We start from the raw sequence: 20,912 nt of genomic DNA, 5'->3' as shown, positions 1-20,912 counted from the left end.
GGCAGAGATCTAAAGAGAAGAAAGAACAAGCATTTACAATGCAACGTCTCGCCTTTGCAAAAGTTAGAGCTATTGGCATTGTAAATGACACATTTTTTATTTATGTGCTGGTTTTGAAAACCGATAAATAAATGGCATTGTCATTTATAATGCCAATAGCTTAATCTCTCGCAAATGGGAGACCTATTGCTTTTGCGCACACACCGAGCCAGCGCCCCCCCCACACACGCACACACCGAGCCAGCGCCCCCCCCACACACAGAGCGCCCCCCCCACACACACACACAGAGCGCCCCCCCCACACACACACACAGAGCGCCCGCCCCACACACACACACACAGCGCTCCACACACACACACACAGCGCCCCACACACACACACACACACACAGCGCCACACACACACACAGAGCCACACACACACAGAGCCACACACAGAGCCACACACACAGCGAGCCACACACACACACACAGCGAGCCACACACACACACACAGCGAGCCACACACACACACACAGCGAGCCACACACACACACACAGCGAGCCACACACACACACACAGCGAGCCACACACACACACAGCGAGCCACACACACACACACACAGCGAGCCACACACACACACACACAGCGAGCCCCACACACACACACACAGAGCCCCACACACACACACACAGCCACACACACACACACAGAGCCCCACACACACACAGAGCCCCACACACACACAGAGCCACACACAGACACACACACACAGAGCCACACACAGACACACACACACAGCCACACACACACACAGAGCCACACACACACACAGAGCCACACACACACACACAGAGCCACACACACACACACAGAGCCACACACACACACACACAGAGCCACACACACACACACACAGAGCCACACACACACACACAGAGCCACACACACACACAGAGCGCCACACAGAGCCACACACACACAGCGCCACACAGAGCCACACACACAGAGCGCCACACACACACACACACACAGCGCCACACACACACACAGCGCCCCACACACACACACAGCGCCCCACACACACACACAGCGCCCCACACACACACACACACATAAACAGAGCCACACACACATAAACAGAGCCACACACACACAAACAGAGCCACACACACACAAACAGAGCCACACACAGAGCCACACACACACAGAGCCACACACAGAGCCACACACACACAAAGAGCCACACACACACAAAGAGCCACACACACACAAACAGAGCCACACACACACAAACAGAGCCACACACACACAAACAGAGCCACACACACACAAACAGAGCCACACACAAACAGAGCCACACACACACACACACAAACAGAGCCACACACACACACACAAACAGAGCCACACACACACACACAAACAGAGCCACACACACACAAACAGAGCCACACACACACAAACAGAGCCACACACACACAAACAGAGCCACACACACACAAACAGAGCCACACACTGTAAAACAAACAGGCACAGATTTCGTAAAGATGTATAACAATGTCAAACTGGAAAGAGAGACCAAACACAGCAAGAAAATCAAAGTCAATGTTTTTGTTCAATTCTTAATGATCACTGCAAAGAAATTGAGGCAATGTCCATGCTTTTTCTTGCCTCATGCCCATTTCATTCAGAACTGACTTGAGCGTAACATGAACAGAGATGGATGCAGTTCAGATGCAGAAATATTTCTACGTTTGGGCCTAATCTCCAAGACACTTTGAGCATGGAAAGTACGTACTCATGTGCCCTTGGGAACTGGGACCCACACGTTTAAAACTGGAGTAAAATGGAAGCATTAAGGGAATATTCATATAAAACTAGTGCAAACAGGAAGGAGTGTGCCTCTTTGCTATTTACTAATGGGACATTGGGTGTTTAGGCTCATTCACAAAGTCATGTAAGAGTGCATAAAAGACTACCCCTGGGCTAATGCTTCAAGTAGTCAAATGCTATTGTGCCTCAGCACCACGGTCTTGACTAACTCAGTCCCTAGAAAGAGGCATGGATTGGCAGAAAAACTGGAAAATGCAGATGTGTTCAAACGCCATGGTGAATTTTGGAAGACAGTAGTCACAGAATCATGTCACCATCACCTTTCCAGCATACTCAACGAGTTTGCTTTCTTCAAATGAACAGCCGCATAGCAATGAAAGAGAAGCCCACGACTGGAAAACAGTAGTGTGTGCTGTACCTGAAACTATCTCACTCAAACCACTCAACCTGGGTCAGAAGGGCCAAATGATGGCTGAGGTAGCAGCATTCAGCAGCCTCTGCTAGATCCAATGGTAACACTGGAAGTGAAAACAAGTCAGGGGAATGTGCTGTCACTGCTGCGCTACGGTTTTATCGGACAGTATCATAACATGTTCATCTTACACCACGCTGAAACTTCTTTCTGTTGTAAAACATCGGGAGCGGCATCGCAGCAATTACGAAGCTCAAGCTAGTCGCGTGCTGTTGCAAACGCAGGTTTAAAACAGCGAAACTGTACACACTATACCTTAGGTCCTTAGAAAATGCACTTCACATAAACAGCACGAATTGCACAGCATGCCAGCCACTGGGAGATTTATAAAAAATCCTCACAGGAGGAGAAATGTAATGCATTCAAAACGTAAGTAATAACCACCTTTGGCGTTGCACGTTACATATCTACAAATATCTATCAAGTCACACTGGTAGCTGCTTCTCTGGCACCTGTCCACCAGCAACCTGAAAGTTGCCTGGCCACGTTTACAACCAAGGCGCGTGTTTCCTTCCGCCACAGCTGAGCAACTCTCATTCAAAGCAACAGAAAAAGTAGGGAAGTTCAGCGGATCAGAGTTTATTATTTCACTTCAGCTCCCATTTCCAGGCTTTTAATGCTGCGAGACAACAGTGTCCCATCATACACCAACCTCTTCTCTCCCCTTATCAGGAGCTGCCAACTCGGAGCTCCAGTGATACCAGGAACGCACACTCACCCACCAAAAATACCACTCGCATCTGAACCAAGGAAGAACGAACTCCTCTGATTTAATGTAGACTCTGGACAAAAAGGACATGCAGTGTCACAGCATCCCTTCAAAATGCAGCCTCACGCGCATTCAAGTTGCAAAAGGACAATGTTAACAGCAGAAATACAGGTTCGGTTTTATGGATAAAATAGAGACAAACACAAAGGCACTCACCTGAGGAACACAAAAAAGTATCTAGATCTTGAATCTGTAGGAGTGCTCAAAAAATACAAATTTAAACAAGTCTGGCTTTCTCAGTCCCACACACAAAAATAGAAGTCGAAAAAAACCAAAGTAAATTGAGAGATACTGCTGCTTTTAGACTACAAAGGTAGAAGCAGTGGCCTGAAAGACTATCAGAGAAACAGAGCCTGCAAGGAGGTTTCAGACGAGGCCTAGCGGGGCTCTGCCGCCGAGGAGGGGGCCCGGGGGCAGTGCACGGTGCGGGGAGCCTTCTTTGTTTGCAGAGCTGTCCCTCTGCTCTGAACAATGGCTGCTCCCAGCTCTCTTCCTGTGGCTGCCTCAGCGCCGGCTCGGACGGCTGCTACTGTTCTGTGCAGGCCCTCTATGGAGGCAAGAAAAGACTAGTGCAGCCAGGGAACCGAGGCAAGAAAAGACGAGCGCAGCCAGGGAACAGAGGCAAGAAAAGACTAGCGCAGCCAGGGAACCGAGGCAAGAAAACTTACCTGCTCAGGTGGGAAGGGGGGGGGGGGGGGGGGGGGGGGAGAAACTTGCGTGGCCAGTCGGACAACGCCATGCACACCACCATGTTTCTCTGAGGTCAAACAGAAATGCCTCGGAGAAATGCACCGTCATTTTCGGATTCGGGGGCGTGTTTTTCTTTCTCTCCTTTTCTCATTGGCTGGAATGTAAAATTCCAGACAATGGGAAGAGGAAAGAAACTAAAAAACACACCTCCGAATCCCAAAAAGACTGGGCTTAAATAGACAGACGCCCCTCTCCTCCAATAGCTGGCCTCCGTTTAGGAAGCCAGCCAATGGAGAAGAGGGGCGGGTTCAAGCCCCTCTGAAAAACATAAGATCTTCCCAGCGAGACTGCGCAAGTGCAGCCTACGCAGGCTGAGACCTAAAAACTATTGTTCGATGATGAGATTTTAGAATGCAGTCTGGGGGGAAATTTCTGCTTTCTTTCCTCCAACATGAAACTTCACAAACCCAAATAACTGAGATCTGTGCTCTTCCATTTACTTCCAATCACATGAGCTGGAAAAAACCCAAATATAACAGCCAGAGCAGGGACCATATGACATTGGCATCATCGGCTCATAATGGATCAGGCTATGTGGGTCTATCAGCCTGGTTTCATTTCATTTTCTCTTAAAAAGGACCACGACAGACTACAATTATCATATGGTCTTCACTGGTGACATTTTGAACGCTTCTATTCTGATTAGCACATTAAACACGCCAGTTGTAATTTATATTCTATTCTTAAAATAGGTTGCAAAAATAATTGTAAACACACATGTACATTTAAATCACAATATTTAATTTGAGTGACTATTACTCTGAACATCTGCCCAGATTTGTGCAAATGTTATGTAATAAATGGTTCAGGTGAAGAGAAATTACTTTTTTTGAGGCAAACCACCGATCGAGAAGTGCAAACACATTTTGAGTTAATGCTTTCACCGGAGATCGAACGTGGGAGAAGATATTGTAATTGCATGAATAATATTAGTATTGGTCATTAAATCTAGAAAAAACATTTTGACAAAGATGCAATTTTTTTTAACCAAATCGCAATGCTGTAGTAAATCACAGCAGCAACATTATTCTGAGAATCTTTCTTGTTGGTATACACAGACTATGCAGAAAAAAAAAATCAAATCCATAGAAAGAGAATTATCAAGTAAAAGTAATCATTTATTGAGTTTATTTTTATACCCTGATAAAGTAACATCCAAAAATAAATAGCATTGAGTTCAAAAACATGTTAAGTGTAAACTGGACTGCAAAGTTTGAAATGTAATATACTGATACAAGCTGCAGATATCCATGGTAAATCTCCAAACCTCAAAGGCAAACTTTGCTAACAAATCATCAACATTGAGAGGGAGTAAAAAGCTTGCATAAAAAGGAAAATGTATTTGTTAAGCAACTGGCACCCAGTGAGGGACCAAATTGTGCAGATTGTACAAGAAACATACATTGCTGGATTTACATCGACATTAAAAGCAAAAGGTTGTTTAGACATTGTTTAATCAAACATTTTAAAGATAGCTTCTACATTAAGGCACTCTGGACTAGACAACACTTCACACACGTTTTCCACATTATTAACAAGCAGTTTGTAAACTGTAAGAAAAAGGTTTCTGAAAGAAATTACGAAAGTTTTTTTTTTATTACAAGAAAAAAAAACATTTGTTATCCAGCACAACAAAAAGTAAAGATTGTCAGCCAATAAACATTCATACAACAAACATTAACTCACTGAGTACCAAACTCCTCCGCGAGTAAAAGTATAAGAAAGTGATTATATACAACTGAAAAGAAAAAAATAAAAGATCTTGCCAAGCGATAACTCTTTAAAATGTGGTATTTGGAGAAGAAAATTTAAATTTTGGCTGCACCAATATACTGGGCAGGTAAGATTTAAATTAAAAAAAAAAAACTATACAGAAATAAATATGCTGTTGTGAAGTTCAACTTTCCTGAAAGTCTAGGGAGATGTATAGGTTGTGTGCGCTACATAGACTGATGTGCATACATAGTGACCAAATAGTTAAACATGACAGGAATTCATGGGAGAGCTCTGCCAGCATAAAACTTACAATGCTTACTGGGATACATGGGGCGGGGGGGGGGGCTTGGTTGCTTTAGTCAGAGAAATGTTAGTTGATAGGAGCGATTTCCAAGAAAATTAGTCAAACTCGAAAAACTAGGTCAGTGCTTCATCTACAGGTGCAAAACAAACTGGGTACAAAGATATTAGCGATGGACAAACAAACATGGCAGTGATAGTGTGGCATCAGAATGATAAAGTGAAACATTAAACGAAAAGTATTCTTTTGAAGTAATCTTTCATCGATGCACTCTTCCTCACCAGCTTACAATAAAGTAAAAAGCACTGCTTCGTTCAAAGCCCTTATCAGCATAACAACTGGATCCCAAGTCCTGGTCTGACACTCCAACTTTTCAAGTCCAGAGAATAGCATCTAAACAGAACGTAGAATCATTGCTCGATAGCAACCATGTACCTCCTTTAATTTGGAAACACTCCACAGAACACATGTTTTATTAAGTATGGTTGATCCTCCTCCTAAAAATTGGAAATCTCCATCAAGACATGTCCACAGCCCAGTTTGCTAGAGCAAATATTGTGAACTTAGAAGTGGAAACAAGTGGTTTTTGGCTGTTGGACCTGCAAGGGGGTTTAACAATATGGTTTTAATAGTAATAGTAATTATAATAACTCTTGAGGAGAAAGGAGATCTGTGTTGTCAATGCCACCAAGTTCCTAAAGAATACCAGGAGTTGAAGTACACCATTAAAAGTACGAATACAAACTCCTGTTAGCCATCAAGACGTAGTCAGCACAGTGTTGCTAAGAAATATTATGAAACAGATAACTTTAGAAAATTATTGGAACAATGACAGAACAAAGCAGAGTCTTGCAATTAAATAAAGCCATAGGATTTAAATAAAGAACAAAGCATGTACTTAATACTGTTCTTTAAAAAAATATAAGAATAATTTCCAAGACATCCGTTAGTTTAACTTTACGGTTGTTAAACGTGCCCTTTCATGAGCTAAACTGTGCTGGACCGATTCATGGATGGAAACTTTCCTCTTTTGTTAAAAATAGTTCTCCTCAAGGATGAGGAAATTATCCTAGGCCTAGGTGAGGAATGCCAGTCATTTCATAGTTCAACCTTTTATACGGCAACTGATTACTCAACCTTTAACTTCAAAATAGAGATAAATGGAACTAGGCAATGCAAAATTATCAACAAAAGCATCTATGAAAGGATTTACATAGAGAACCACCCTTCATTTCAGTTTTGCAGGATTAGAGAAAGATTAAACAGTCCAAACTACAATCCAATCACCAATTTACAGGTGGATTATTTTTTAAATGAATACACCCCACTTGCACAAGCCATCCGGTTTGTACGACGACCACCCTAAAATATGCTTGCGACCAATATTTAATTGCACTGGCAAATCCCATATTTCAATGTCTTTTGAAAAGCATTAGCACACCTCTACCTCCTTTTTGGAATAATGCATGTGAATCATGTATGTTAAAAACAGTTCTTGATAAGAAGCACAAATTCAACAAAGCGAGTCTTGTTAAACCCCGTCCCAAATGTTGACATTACTACTGAATAAATTCATAATCTGAATGCACAAACATATTGCATTCAGAGCTCCTTTGTCCCACTAGTGAGCCACTAACAATCTATAATGCATGACATTCGACTGCTCACCAGTAATTAAGTTCACAGCTACTATGAGCGAATCAACAACTGCACAAGAGCATTCAAATACAGTTCACTCACTTCCAAAAACAAAATGTATTGCTAAAGCACTAGCTGCCAACACGATTAAAGCCTACAGGCACAAGAGTGGGCATGCTTGGCCGATTTGGGAGTAGCATTTCTGATAAAACCAGGTCCAGAAACCCACTCAATTCTTTGAGTGAATACTTGCAAAATAGAACGTTTGCTTGTTTTATGGAAATTGTGAAGGACTAACAGATGAGCTTAGTTTCAAACCTACATGCAGTGCAGGTATAATATACACACCAACACAACATCTATCCAAGCAATCTTGCTGTTCTCTTCAAAAAGAGGAATTTGCTTGAGGCAAAAATTCCATAGAGGTTAAAAATGTTGGATTGAAGAAGCTGTAAATAAATAAGTTTGGCAGGTACTTATAATTTCTCTGCCTAATATAAACTGCTGATGGCGATCTTTAGAATGGCATAAGACAGACCATGCAAAGTGGAGATTTCAACTGCTTAGGAGCGAAGAGGAGTTGTGTCAAGGCAATAATTAGTCTCAACTTACCTTAAATTTGTAGACATGAGCAGCGCTCGTTAATACTATTCCATTAAAAAACACTGGTAAAAGGTTAACTTTTCTTATGTTCTAATCCTTAAAATGGACGGGGCACAACATTTGCAATACACAATTCAACTCTACTCTCATTTTAAGAACAATGAATTAGTACAGTAGAGGCTTCAGATCATTTTTTAAATAAAATGTGTACAATGGAAACTAGGTCTCAAAAGAAACATCCAGCAAAAACCTCTACTACACCCGAACGTATCCAGTTGCATTTGTGACAGAAAAAGTTCCAGGCCATTGACTAAATGCTAATGATCTGTAGCATTAAATGTTATGAATTATTTTCCTGCCTGGAAGACCCTTTACCATCTTTCTCCCCATGACAGAAAATATAGGCTTTAATTGCAGAGAAAAATACTTTCAAAATATAGGATAGTGCTAAAGTGTTACCATGCACAATTTCAGAAAAACTCTTAAGAGGTAGATGATATAGCTGGAAGGATAATGTTGGGAGATCCAGCGTTAGTGGTCTTAACCTACATAACTACAGATCGTTATTTGAATAAACTTCAAGAAACATACCTAACCCAGTAGTATGTTTTAGGTTTAAGATCCATCTAGTTTAGGGTCCTTCTGTTGAGGTCCAAATGTTTGAGGGCTGCTAGGTCTCCAGGGCTTGCCTTAAATGAAATATGAAGAAAGACGAGACAAGGAACAGACTAATGTAAAACAGATAGTCTTTCAACATCTTTACAAGCACAGACAACTACAAGTGCTTGAAAATCACACAACTACCCTTTTGAGGAGAGGAATTTGCGGTTGACGTTACGGTTCTTTAACAAATATGCACTTGATTTGCTTTGGCACATATATATTCCTAGAGTTGATGCAGTCAATACAAGTCATATTCATGGCATCCGTATCTTTAGTACAAATTAGTAAATATCTCAAAGAAAAGGGTTTGATGGATTGAAAGGTTTTAGATGCAGATTTAAAGACTGCTAGTTAGAAGGTTAAGAGCAGTCATAACTGAAAAGAGCGACGAGGAAGCTGGATGCCAAAGCACCATAGAAGCCACAATCTTAAGTGTGGTTCATTACCACAGTAAGCAAGGACCTCGACATCTGAGCAGACAAGGCAGTCTTGGCCACATTAACACTTGGTGTGAATAATCCTTTTCAGATGCATGACTAGCTCAAACCCTAAATATGGTCAGTAAATGCTTCAGAGTAAAAATATTGCAAATCGCCGACTTACCATTCAATGTACCGACCACTGACTGCAGACATCCTTGACAGACGATACGAAGGAAAACCTACTGAATTAACACCCCAAACAGTGGTTGTAGACCTCCTGGAAACATTACAAGAACAAGCAAAACCAAGAAGGAAAACAAATATAGAAAAATCCAATGATATTGTAACTCAAGTAACAACCGTGAGTATCCAAGGAACAGAAAGAAAAGAGGGTTAATGCGTATCTACGCATCACTTAGAACTACCACTAACAAACAATCCGTGAAAGGCCTTACCTGGCTCAGTGGCAAAAGGGCAACCATACACCAAAGGTTAGCATATCCAAAATCCTTTTTGGTGCTAGCAAAGATGCAAGAATAACAGTATTATTGACATGTGCCAGAAAAAAAAGGCATCCATGAAACCAGACTAAATATATACCTTAAGTGCAGCTCAACTAGCAAATATTGATTGCGCTGCTTTTTGCCTACACTGCAATGGCTTTACATGTTTTGCTCCAGCTATGTGCATATTTCGCCAAAATGCAAAACTGATTCATATATCAAAATGTCAGCAAAGAGAGAACTTAAGAATTACACTTTACATGAAGAAACAAACATTCAAGAGGCACATTTTATTGAAAGAAAATAAGTCAGGCATGAAGGAACTCCTGCATGCTTTGAAATTATACAAAAACTTGAGTTTTACCTCAGACATTTTGATACGCTTTGCTCCGACGCTTTCCAGTTCAGCCAACATGTCATGATTTATTTAACTCCGTAAGAGTTTCTTTACAGAAACATTTATATATATATATTAATTATACAGAATATACAAGCTTTGAAACATGTAAAAACACATTAACAGCTGCAACGCCATTTTAGCCACATTGCAACAATTAGTCATGTATATGAGAAGCATCGATTTTGTGTTTCAATTCCAAGTTAAAGGCTCTAGTCTCTCTTGCATTACAACCATTAAAACACTTGATATATATACACAGAAAGAAAACAAGGAAATGATTTTTACTTATCCTATTTACATAAATGTTTGAAGCACTACCAGTCCACTCTCTCAAATTCCATTCTTTTCTTATACATGTGCCGGTTAAAGCTATGACAGGCAGGGACCCAGCGATTGTCATGAAGTCCAACTTTGCAGCCAGGGCTGTCTTTATGAGACCTATGGCAGCACATCCAGTATCCAGGCCCATATGGTAGAGACTGACAATAGGGCTTAGGGTGCCACCAGCACAGAGAAACATCCCCCCTCACATACTTCTTTTTGCACTGTTTACAGGGATCGTCTTTGTAGCGTAGGTCACAAACCCATAGAGAATCTACAGGCCTTATGTCATAGTATTCAATGATAAACTTGAAATAGTTACAAGTGCATTTAAGAGCTGCCAAGGTTTTAGTTGGAAGAAACCTAAATATATTTACCATAATGTGGTGAGGCAAAAACGCCATATACTGTTGAGGTTCCAGAAGTTGCTGAATTCTATACCTGATTTTCCAGAAATCGAGAGAAACCTGCCTTTTCAGACTGGGGTTAATTGCAGTAGATTCATTTCCAACAAAAGCGATGGTAACGGTGTCCAAAGATACAATGGAGTTGTTCTTACAGAGTTCATCTTCAGAAGCAGACTTCATGTGGTGTATGCATTGCAAATTATCTTCAACCTTTTCACATAATTCTGAATTGACTTTACAACTTTGATCGTCACGATATTGAAAAAATAACGTTCCTGGAAGGGGATCCTCCGAAAAAGTAAAATTGAAAGTCTTTTCTTGTGCATATACCTTCTGAGCTACAGAAACACATACCCGTGCATTAGTTACTTTCACTGCGTCGCCAGCAAAGGTTTCAGAACAGGTTACTGCTTCCTCAGATAAAAAATCATTGTTCGCACTCATACTCGGACTGCACTTTGGTGCTAATACAACAGCTCTTGAACAAATAGAAAAAGACTTTTCTACAGCACTGGCATTAATTTCAAGGACTGAACTTCCATTTTTCAATGATGCTCCCTGTTCGAGGTCTAAAGCAGGCGTGCTGTAATTCTTCCTTTCTGGTAGCAGATTGATTTCACAAGGCACAGAGGATTCCTCATCCCCAGAGAGCTGATTTTTTTTATTTGAGCCTGAAAGCTTTTGGTGCATAAAACGGTCATTTTCTGCCTTGAAGTCGCTCGTTTTAGACTGCACTTTTTCAGCACCATCAGAACTTGAACCGCTGGCGAGCAGCATCCTCCCAACATGTCTACGGAAGCTGTTATTTCTGGACAGACTTCCTGAATTACGTTCACTCTGGTGTTTCAAGCACTCGGACTCAAGTTTGGCAACCATGTCCAGAACACAGATTGCTTCATTCTCCTGCTCACCGCTTTCAAAATTTCCTTTCGAAAAGGGTATCTCACACGGGCCAATTGCTCTGAAATGCTCAGAAACAGAAAGCACATTTTTGGATTGTACTGTTAATCTTGCGGTACTGGCGGAGTTAGAGCACTTTTTTGTGCCATCTGAAATCAAAGCACTTGCTCGTTGTTCAAGGAAAGCGACCATATTTATTACAGAAGATCCGTCCGAAAATATTGCATTATTGCCTTCAAGATGTACAGAGCAATGGTCGATTCCGCACGCAAAAGGCTCAAACTGGTGACCCTTGTTTGGTCCCTTTGTTTTTTCGACATTGTTTTTTGCTTTAACTTCCACTGACTTTTTTCTTCGTTTTGCAGCTCTTCCATTTATTTCCCATGTGCTTCTGTACAAAAAACCCATGTGCTTCATTGTGCAAGTCCGATTGTTGCTACACTGGTGTGATGCAAAAAAAGCTATCTTTTCCTTTGTATTCCCAGGTTTAATGACTGCTCGTATATCCAGCGCTCCTTCTTCTTCCTCATGGTGAACTGCCAAAGGGGAAGCATACACCTTTCCTTTGTCATCGAGACCGTTCAGGGGGGTTTTTCCATCGGCAATGCACAGACACATGGATTCCAAAGGTCTATGGTATGAAGCATCGACAGGTGGCTCTAGGAGGCTCTGCTTTGTAGGGGTGTATTTTTCATCTTTTGCAACAATTCGGTGGTTGGCCTGGTCTCTCGTATTCAGATTGGATTCTAGAGATGGATCTTTCCTTGATAACTTGTGATACGGCTTGAGATGCATGACAGAAGTCCTAAAAACAGACCAAATAGAAATGTAACAATATTAATTCTCTCAGCTTGAAATGACGGCTGTCATGATATTTTAAATGTGTTTAGTCTTTTGCCAGGTTTTTTAATAACCAATATCAGTAGTCTAAATGTTTTATTACCGTAACTTCATCACATAGTATACAACTCTGCTTCCCTCATTTCAGAACCCAAAACATTGAAATCAACCACATTATAATATACACAAGAAAAGTCCACATTTCATTCAAAACTCAAACATTCTGAAACTACTCACTGGTGCATTTTACTAAGTTAATTGCTGCAGTTGACCAAACGGTTATGAATTAGAAATAAAATGCATTTCTTGAAATTACTCCGTATTAAAGCTAGAGAAAAGTCATTTCGTACAACATATCCATTGCAGGTGCTTTAGTACACTGCATACCAATTTTACACCTTCAAATTGACATGCAAATGACAGCTGACAACACTTGGATCTATTAATAGGGGTTTCCTGAGCTCACGAGAAGAGTCAACCCATATATAAAACAAATTCATTTTATAGAACCTGCAATACGGCACAAACTAAAGTAGCTGAAAACGTATACACTTTCCTGTAAATTGAGGGCTCTTTGCTCGATTTAAGTACTTATCTTTTTTTCAAAAACAACAAAGCCCCTGCACTGGACAAAAGAACATACGATGATGCTAAGGTGACTTCGAGTTTCAGTATCAAGATTCAAACGTGCACATCGAAAATTCCAAAGTTCAAAGAACACATAGTGTTGAGAAACTGAATTCAAATGATGTAAAGTTCATGGTATAAAACACCGTTTATTGTTCCTCTTGTACTGGCCAACACGTGTTTCATCGCAGGGAAACAGACTGCGAATCTTCAGGGCTGGATATAGATACAAAAATTGCATTTGTGAGGATGTTCTACACGAATTTAATTAAAGTGGTTTGTGAAACCTGGGTGAACACTTGGCATGCCATAAAGTGACATTGTGTCAAGATGTGACTTGGATTCTGTCGTACAAGTTACTTTGGTGAAAGTGAAAAGTGATATTGATTCAGTCATGAAATTACATGAAATCTAGAGAGTTGCTTATTTTATTATTAAATGAAGAACACACTGACCAGTGCCAAAAAGAAAGAAAAACATGAAAAGTGGCGGAGTGAAAAGTAAGTGTCTGTGTTTGTTATCGGGTGTAAATCCCCATAGTGACTTGTAGTGACTGTTTGATAAATACATACGACCCATACTGTCCAAACGAATTACATGTGCTTAGTTGAACCTAACGAAAATGTCGCAATGTATACTAGATTTGGTAGTAATTATAACAGGCAAGGAAAAGGTCGATTGCGCCTATTTGTGTCAGGAAGGGGCGTGAATTCATACTAGAGTTTCATGTGGGTCAGGGTATCTATTTTGGTTAATATTAGGCTCGTTTTATTTGTGGTGTTGTAGACAAGAAAAACCCCAAAACCTCATATAATATTGTGTTTTTGACAAAACAAACCCCAAATGGTGTATCGTTCTGGAGCCAAGGGGTAATCTCCACAGTTAAAGTGGAAACGACAATTAATTCGCCCGCCACTGGTCAGTGCCAGTAAATGAACGGCAAAGGAGGATATTTAAAAATGGATCCTGGAAGTGCAAAAAACTGTTCACTAAACGGAACACCAACTATAGAGTACCTCGTATGTGTATAATCACGTGTTACGCGGTAATCCTTGTAATTTGAGCCCGTGTTTACATGTTTGCTGCTGGAAGTAGATTAAATCCGGAATGCTTATAAAAAACTGTATAGAACTGAAGGACTCACCCTCTTAAAGAATGAGCCAGAAATGGTGTTGTAGCCAAAGCCCGAGACAGGCGGAGTGTGGAAAAAGACGTTGCTCGCGTAGTATGATGGTTTCTAGAGAATACATAAGGCGTGTCGTATACAGTTACATGAAACGAAGGTTAACTATACAGGACAATATAAGAAAAAGGGGGGGGTTGGGGGTTTAACAAACCCCTCGAATAGTACTCCTACCTTAGTGTAGAAGATAAGAAGTCAAAACCGGGAGGAGAAGATTCTAAGCAGTTGCGCTCGAAGTTAAGAAACACAGGCGGATACACCTGTATAGGGAGTAAAGAAAACAAAGGGGTATAGTGGATGCCTCCTCCTTGGTAAATGGATCAGGTCAAGCTGCAGGACTGCTTACCTGACTGATTTCGTTCCCCCTCCTGTAGTTCCCGGCGCCGTTTTTCAAAGACGGTCACCTGACAGGAAGTGGGGACGTCTTTTATGATGTAGTTCCGATGTGTTGAATAAAAACTAGACCAGCGGTGTGTTTAGCTAATAACGCAAACACGGCTCTATTAGAAGAAATACTGCAATGCATTGTTATGTGGCATAGAGTGATGATCGGTGAGGGGATTGCAAAGGAAATATTCATTCAAGGAGGAGTCATCCACTATACCCCTTTGTTTTCTTTAATCTACTTCCAGCAGCAAACATGTAAACACGGGCTCAAATTACAAGGATTACCGCGTAACACGTGATTATACACATACGAGGTACTCTATAGTTGGTGTTCCGTTTAGTGAACAGTTTTTTGCACTTCCAGGATCCATTTTTAAATATCCTCCTTTGCCGTTCATTTACTGGCACTGACCAGTGGCGGGCGAATTAATTGTCGTTTCCACTTTAACTGTGGAGATTACCCCTTGGCTCCAGAACGATACACCATTTGGAGTTTGTTTTGTCAAAAACACAATATTATATGAGGTTTTGGGGTTTTTCTTGTCTACAACACCACAAATAAAACGAGCCTAATATTAACCAAAATAGATACCCTGACCCACATGAAACTCTAGTATGAATTCACGCCCCTTCCTGACACAAATCGGCGCAATCGACCTTTTCCTTGCCTGTTATAATTACTACCAAATCTAGTATACATTGCGACATTTTCGTTAGGTTCAACTAAGCACATGTAATTCGTTTGGACAGTATGGGTCGTATGTATTTATCAAACAGTCACTACAAGTCACTATGGGGATTTACACCCGATAACAAACACAGACACTTACTTTTCACTCCGCCACTTTTCATGTTTTTCTTTCTTTTTGGCACTGGTCAGTGTGTTCTTCATTTAATAATAAAATAAGCAACTCTAGATTTCATGTAATTTCATGACTGAATCAATATCACTTTTCACTTTCACCAAAGTCACTTGTACGACAGAATCCAAGTCACATCTTGACACAATGTCACTTTATGGCATGCCAAGTGTTCACCCAGGTTTCACAAACCACTTTAATTAAATTCGTGTAGAACATCCTCACAAATGCAATTTTTGTATCTATATCCAGCCCTGAAGATTCGCAGTCTGTTTCCCTGCGATGAAACACGTGTTGGCCAGTACAAGAGGAACAATAAACAGTGTTTTATACCATGAACTTTACATCATTTGAATTCCGTTTCTCAACACTATGTGTTCTTTGAACTTTGGAATTTTCGATGTGCACGTTTGAATCTTGATACTGAAACTCGAAGTCACCTTAGCATCATTGTATGTTCTTTTGTCCAGTGCAGGGGCTTTGTTTTTGTGCAATTTGTGTGGATCTCTTGATCCAACCTTGAGCGGTTACGAGGGATTACCGCCCGCCTCTTTGCCTGGATTTCTTTATACCATAGCAGTATTATACTTTGCGGTTACTCAGGTGCGCGCCTTGCCAAATCTGGAATACCTTAAAAAACCCTCCCAGTAGATCAAAAAAATACTTATCTTTTTTTGGTTACAATTCCAGAAGAGTGCATGTGCTTTTCAGCTCTGTACCTCATGCGAGTCTTCCCAAACTCGGTCAAATAGCCACACTCGTTATAGTACCCTCTCCACCACTTTAATCTCCATTGCTAAATTGCTGTCTCTGGTGCTCTATTTTCTCCCTCCTTCCCATGCTGTGTCCTGTTGCTTCCACTCACTCCTTCATTACTCTCACCCCTTATATTGATTTTATATATTTATTTTTGTCTAGTGCACGCAGGATTTGCTACTGCGTCACTACCGTAGGAAATGCGCAACTGATTTGTTTTTATTACCAATTCAAATGACATCTGCATTCTCTGATCAATAAATACAAAAATACATATACCCACTCCGTAACTTGGTAGGAGCACACATGCATGGTGATGCTGGCACATGCCTACGGAATGATGTAGCCACGACCATATGAATCGCCACCACTCCCCCCACAACCCCCCCATTTGCAATGCTTATTTAAATACAACTGTTTTCAGAACTCTTACTTGAGGAGACACTAACTTCCAAATCAGTTCTACACCCGGAGTCACATTTGTTTTATCAGTATAGAGCAAATCTAGCCGAAAAACAGGGGGAATATTTTTTTAGATATTGCCTACACAGCACATAAATTGTGCAAGAAGGAGTATTTTCTTACCTGTAACTCCAGTTCTGTAGTAGGGGTATCTGTTATAGTCATAATCTAGGGAATAGTCCCGCCCATGTGCGTGGACCCCGGAGCAATCAAAAATAATCTCTTAAACTGTCTTCATTGCAGTCCTGCATAGACACTGAAGAGAAAATTAAAGACAATAATGCAGCCTGTACCTACAAGGCTACACTGTCCAGTACTTCAGCTAGAAATGCCAAGGATAGAACACCAATAACACATTTAATACAATTTGTCAAGTTTTACTCAGAGAAACTTTCCTCCCACACCATATCTTTGGAATGATACCCTCACCAAATCCTTGGAATGGTAGAGATGAAGGGATGGACAGACAAGCCTCCATAGGCTGCCATTATGTGTCTGGGGAAAGGGATACCGTGCCTTTAAGGGACTCTAGATACCCTCATGCACAGCCTCTTCCTTTTACTTTCAGTTCTTTTTGAAGGTGTATAAAGCAAGGCCTGTAGCATACATCACAGTACCATTTTCTCCACCGGGGAGGAGGGCGGGCGCTTATGACTAACAGAGATACCCCTACTACAGAACTGGAGTTACAGGTAAGAAACTACTCCTTCTGTAGTAGGTGATCTCTGTGTATAGTCATAATCTAGTGAATAGAATGGCAAGCCCATCCAAAAACAACCCGGCGGTGGAGAGAAATAGACAACACCACTATTGTGCGAACAAATTCCGCAGCGAAGCTTGCGGGCGCTAGAGGGCGCACGGCAAGATGGCTGCACCTCTGTGAGGCTCTGCCTGACAGAGCCGAAATCCGCCTAATATCTTCTGCATCCACTGCTCTCTGTTCTGGTTCTTGGAGGGTAAAGCCATTTCGAGACCTACGGACTCGCTGCGTGCTGTTTGCAGCTCTCCAGGATCCCTACAAGCGAACTGCTGTGTATCGCTGCCCTGACCGCGAGGCACTGCGAGATGGCGGCCTTCCTGGGGTAGTGGGCCTCTATTCCTGCCGGAGGCCTACCTGTGACAGTCCCGCTGTGCATACATCCACCCCTGGGGATCGCGATCTCTGGGCCCTCTGGGGGGGGGGGGAGAATATTGTTGTGCGGTCCCTGCTGGGTGAGCGCGGAGGGCGCCGAGCGGGTCCCGCAGCCTGTGTCGGAGCTGCCCGGCCGGAGTGTTAAGGAGTGCGGAGAGCCGAGTAAGATCCGCCCGCCTGGGTTCTCGGGCTTGGACCTGCGGAGAGCATTGGAGTTGCCACCGGAGTCGCTGAGATCCCGCTGGTGCTGGCGAGTGGGGTTGGGGCCTGGCGGCGGCCGGGGTCGCAAAGGCAGCACCCGGCCTAGCGCCGGGCTGCGCCCTGCGCGGGCGGGCGAGCACTGGGGCGGAGGTGTTGGTGTCCTGCCTAGGGGCGTGTGGCGACTGCACCCGATCCAGCGCCGAGTGTGCCTGGCTCTCCCTGGCATCGGCAAGGTGGTGTCTCCCGTTTCTATCTTCGGTGGCAGGCCGTGAATCCCCGGCCTGAATTAGCTGTTATGGACATTGGAGTCCAGAGCTGCGGCTCTGCGAATGCTGCCTGCCTCCTCATCGGACACGGCCATAACACCCAGTATCCTGGCACACTGGGGTGTGCTGACTTAAATTGTGTCACGCCGCACTTTACTCCTGGGCAGTGGGCCGATGTTGGGACGCTGCATAGGGGGCTTTGCTGCTGACGGCCTGTGACAACGTGGAGGGCTGCAGGAGGGGTGCATTCTCTACTTGGAGGTGGTGACTTGCTCCTATTAAAACATCGGAGTTTTGAGGAGTGGTGGGACGCCTCGGCACTGGTCTAGGGGCTCCTGGTCGCTACATGTAGGAACTTTGCTTTTGGAGCACACTACGGAGTGGGCCGCACATCCCCGGTCTGGAGTGGCTGCCTGCCAGCACTGGCTGGGGACGTAGACGTCATCTTGTTCGGCTGCCTTGGCTGTAAAGATTATCGCTCTGTTTCTGCACTGTAGCGGCCTGCCTGGATGAGTGCACGGGTCGCTGGGACAGTGCTTACTGTGGCCTACACTCCCTTTCCTTGGGGGACACCTGTACATTTTGACGCGCGTCTACGACAACGTCCAATCACTCCTATCACACTGAGGTATCGACTGGAGCACTGTGGGTCTCGGCGGCAGCTGCTGGCCTGCAAAAAATGGGAGGTGCACATTTGTAATTTGGGCCTAGCAATCCTGGTTATCTCATACCTCGCTTGGCACAAGAACGCGACCGGCCCAGACAACATGGGCCGACAGGACAAAACTCAGCCAAAGCTCTCTTGAGAATAAGCGACCGCCCAGGGCCTCGCAGAGGGCGGCCTCGGAGACGGATGCGGGGGTGGATGGGTCCCCCACCTTGGAGGCCAGCTTGGTGGCCATGCAGCGGACATTACAATCCATTGAGGGTGCTATGACGGCGGTCAACCACAGACTGGACCATAAGTCCTCCCAGCTTGAGAAGCAGAACGCATGCATGGGGTAGATGGAGCAGAGGGTCTCTGCCACGGAGGATAGTCTTTGCACGGTGGCAGACAAGACTCTAGGCATGGAGAAGATCATATCCCTCATTCAGGCCAAGAAAGAGGACCTGGAGGCGAGGTCCCGACGCAATAATATCCGCGTCACTAGGCTGCCGGAATCCAGTAACGTGGGCAGAATGGAGGCGTACATGGAGCGACTCATTGTGTACATTTTTGGGACTGAACAGCTGTCCAACATGTTCATTGTCGAGCGTACCCACCGCTCTTTGGCTCCCCATCCTATTCCCGGGGCTCCTCCCCGTCCTATAATAGCCAGGTTATTAAATTAGAGAGATCGGGATGCCATTCTACGCATGGCCAGAGACAAAGGAACAATTGAGCACCAGGGTAATAAGCTTGAATTTTCCCCGGATTTTACTGTTGCAGTACAAGCTGCGCGTAGGGAGTTTGCTGCTGTGAAGCAATTTCTGCGAAAGGAAGAAGTCCCATATGCCATGCTATACCCTGCCCGTCTCCGCATTGGTGCATTTGCTAACAAGATTTTCTCCTCTCCAAAAGCTGCGATGGATTATGCAAAGAAATTGAAGCGCAGGAAGCTGACTCGGCTGCTGAGCGCGATAAAGAGGAGTTGGGGAACCCGGAGATCTAAGGGACCTGTTCTTGATTGACTGAATGGCCGCCTTGTAGGCTAAAGCTCACAATCTATTCTAACATGTATTGCATCAGGGACCGGACTTATTAGTATAGGAGGTGCCACTGTTCTTTGTTCTGGGGGATGGAGGGTCATAATGACGTCTATCTGAACTATTCCACAGGTGCCATTGGCACAGTCATGTTATTCTTTACTTCCGGATGCTAGCTCTGCAATTGCGGATTCATTTTTTAGGTTGCTCCTGGAACCTGTGGGGGACTGCACTTTCTCCTTTTTCTGTTAAAGTAGATTTCATGCGAAGGAGGAGGGGTTTTGTGACGAGGATATGATTTACTTGTTATATAATTGTTGTAGTGTAGGATATTATTACCTGCTTGACGTGCCGCGAGGCTCATCCTCACCTGGCTAACTTCCATCCGCCGTAGTACTGGATTAGCTCCAAGCCCAGCCGTCGTACAGGTGACTTTGTTCCAAGGGGCCCGCGGTTTTGGCTGTGATGCAACTGGCTGTGTTCACTGGAGCAGGGATGCTAATTTATTGACTGCTTGGTCAACTCTTGCTATGCGGGAGGGTTGTGCTTCAGCGCCCCCATGTATGGGTGTACTCCGCATTATGTTCCTTATTGTTGTGCTGGGGGGGGGGTTGGGGTGGGCTCTAAGGTGGCTTTGGCAGAGTTGGGGTGCTAAAGTGGGTGGGACTGCGTGTTGGGGGAAGGTGGCTTGGCTTAGTTCTTTATTTCATCTGACACTGTGTGGGGGGAGGTGGGGGGGTTTGGTTTGTCACTGATTGTTTGTGCAGTATTGGGGGGGGGGGGGGGGCTCTTCAGTCTTGCTGGGCCTCAAGTGGGTTCAGTGTACTTCT

General features: G+C 43.5%; 1 protein-coding gene across 3 annotated transcripts in view; it reads right to left on the bottom strand.

The window, feature by feature from the left end:
• Positions 1–9,929: 9,929 nt before the first annotated feature.
• FBXO34 (F-box protein 34) overlaps positions 9,930–20,912 on the bottom strand; it is a 197,222-nt gene continuing 186,239 nt past the window's right edge. For all 3 annotated transcript variants that reach the window (XM_086937442.1, XM_086937443.1, XM_086937444.1), the window contains exon 3: positions 9,930–12,487. In XM_086937442.1, the coding sequence (XP_086793568.1) occupies positions 10,369–12,487 (2,119 nt within the window). In that variant the 3' untranslated portion in view covers positions 9,930–10,368. The remainder of the gene's footprint in view (positions 12,488–20,912) is intronic.

Source organism: Lissotriton vulgaris, chromosome 9, assembly GCF_964263255.1.
Source record: "Lissotriton vulgaris chromosome 9, aLisVul1.2, whole genome shotgun sequence".
Taxonomy (NCBI): domain Eukaryota; kingdom Metazoa; phylum Chordata; class Amphibia; order Caudata; family Salamandridae; genus Lissotriton; species Lissotriton vulgaris.
This window is presented reverse-complemented; position numbering and strand designations above follow the sequence as displayed.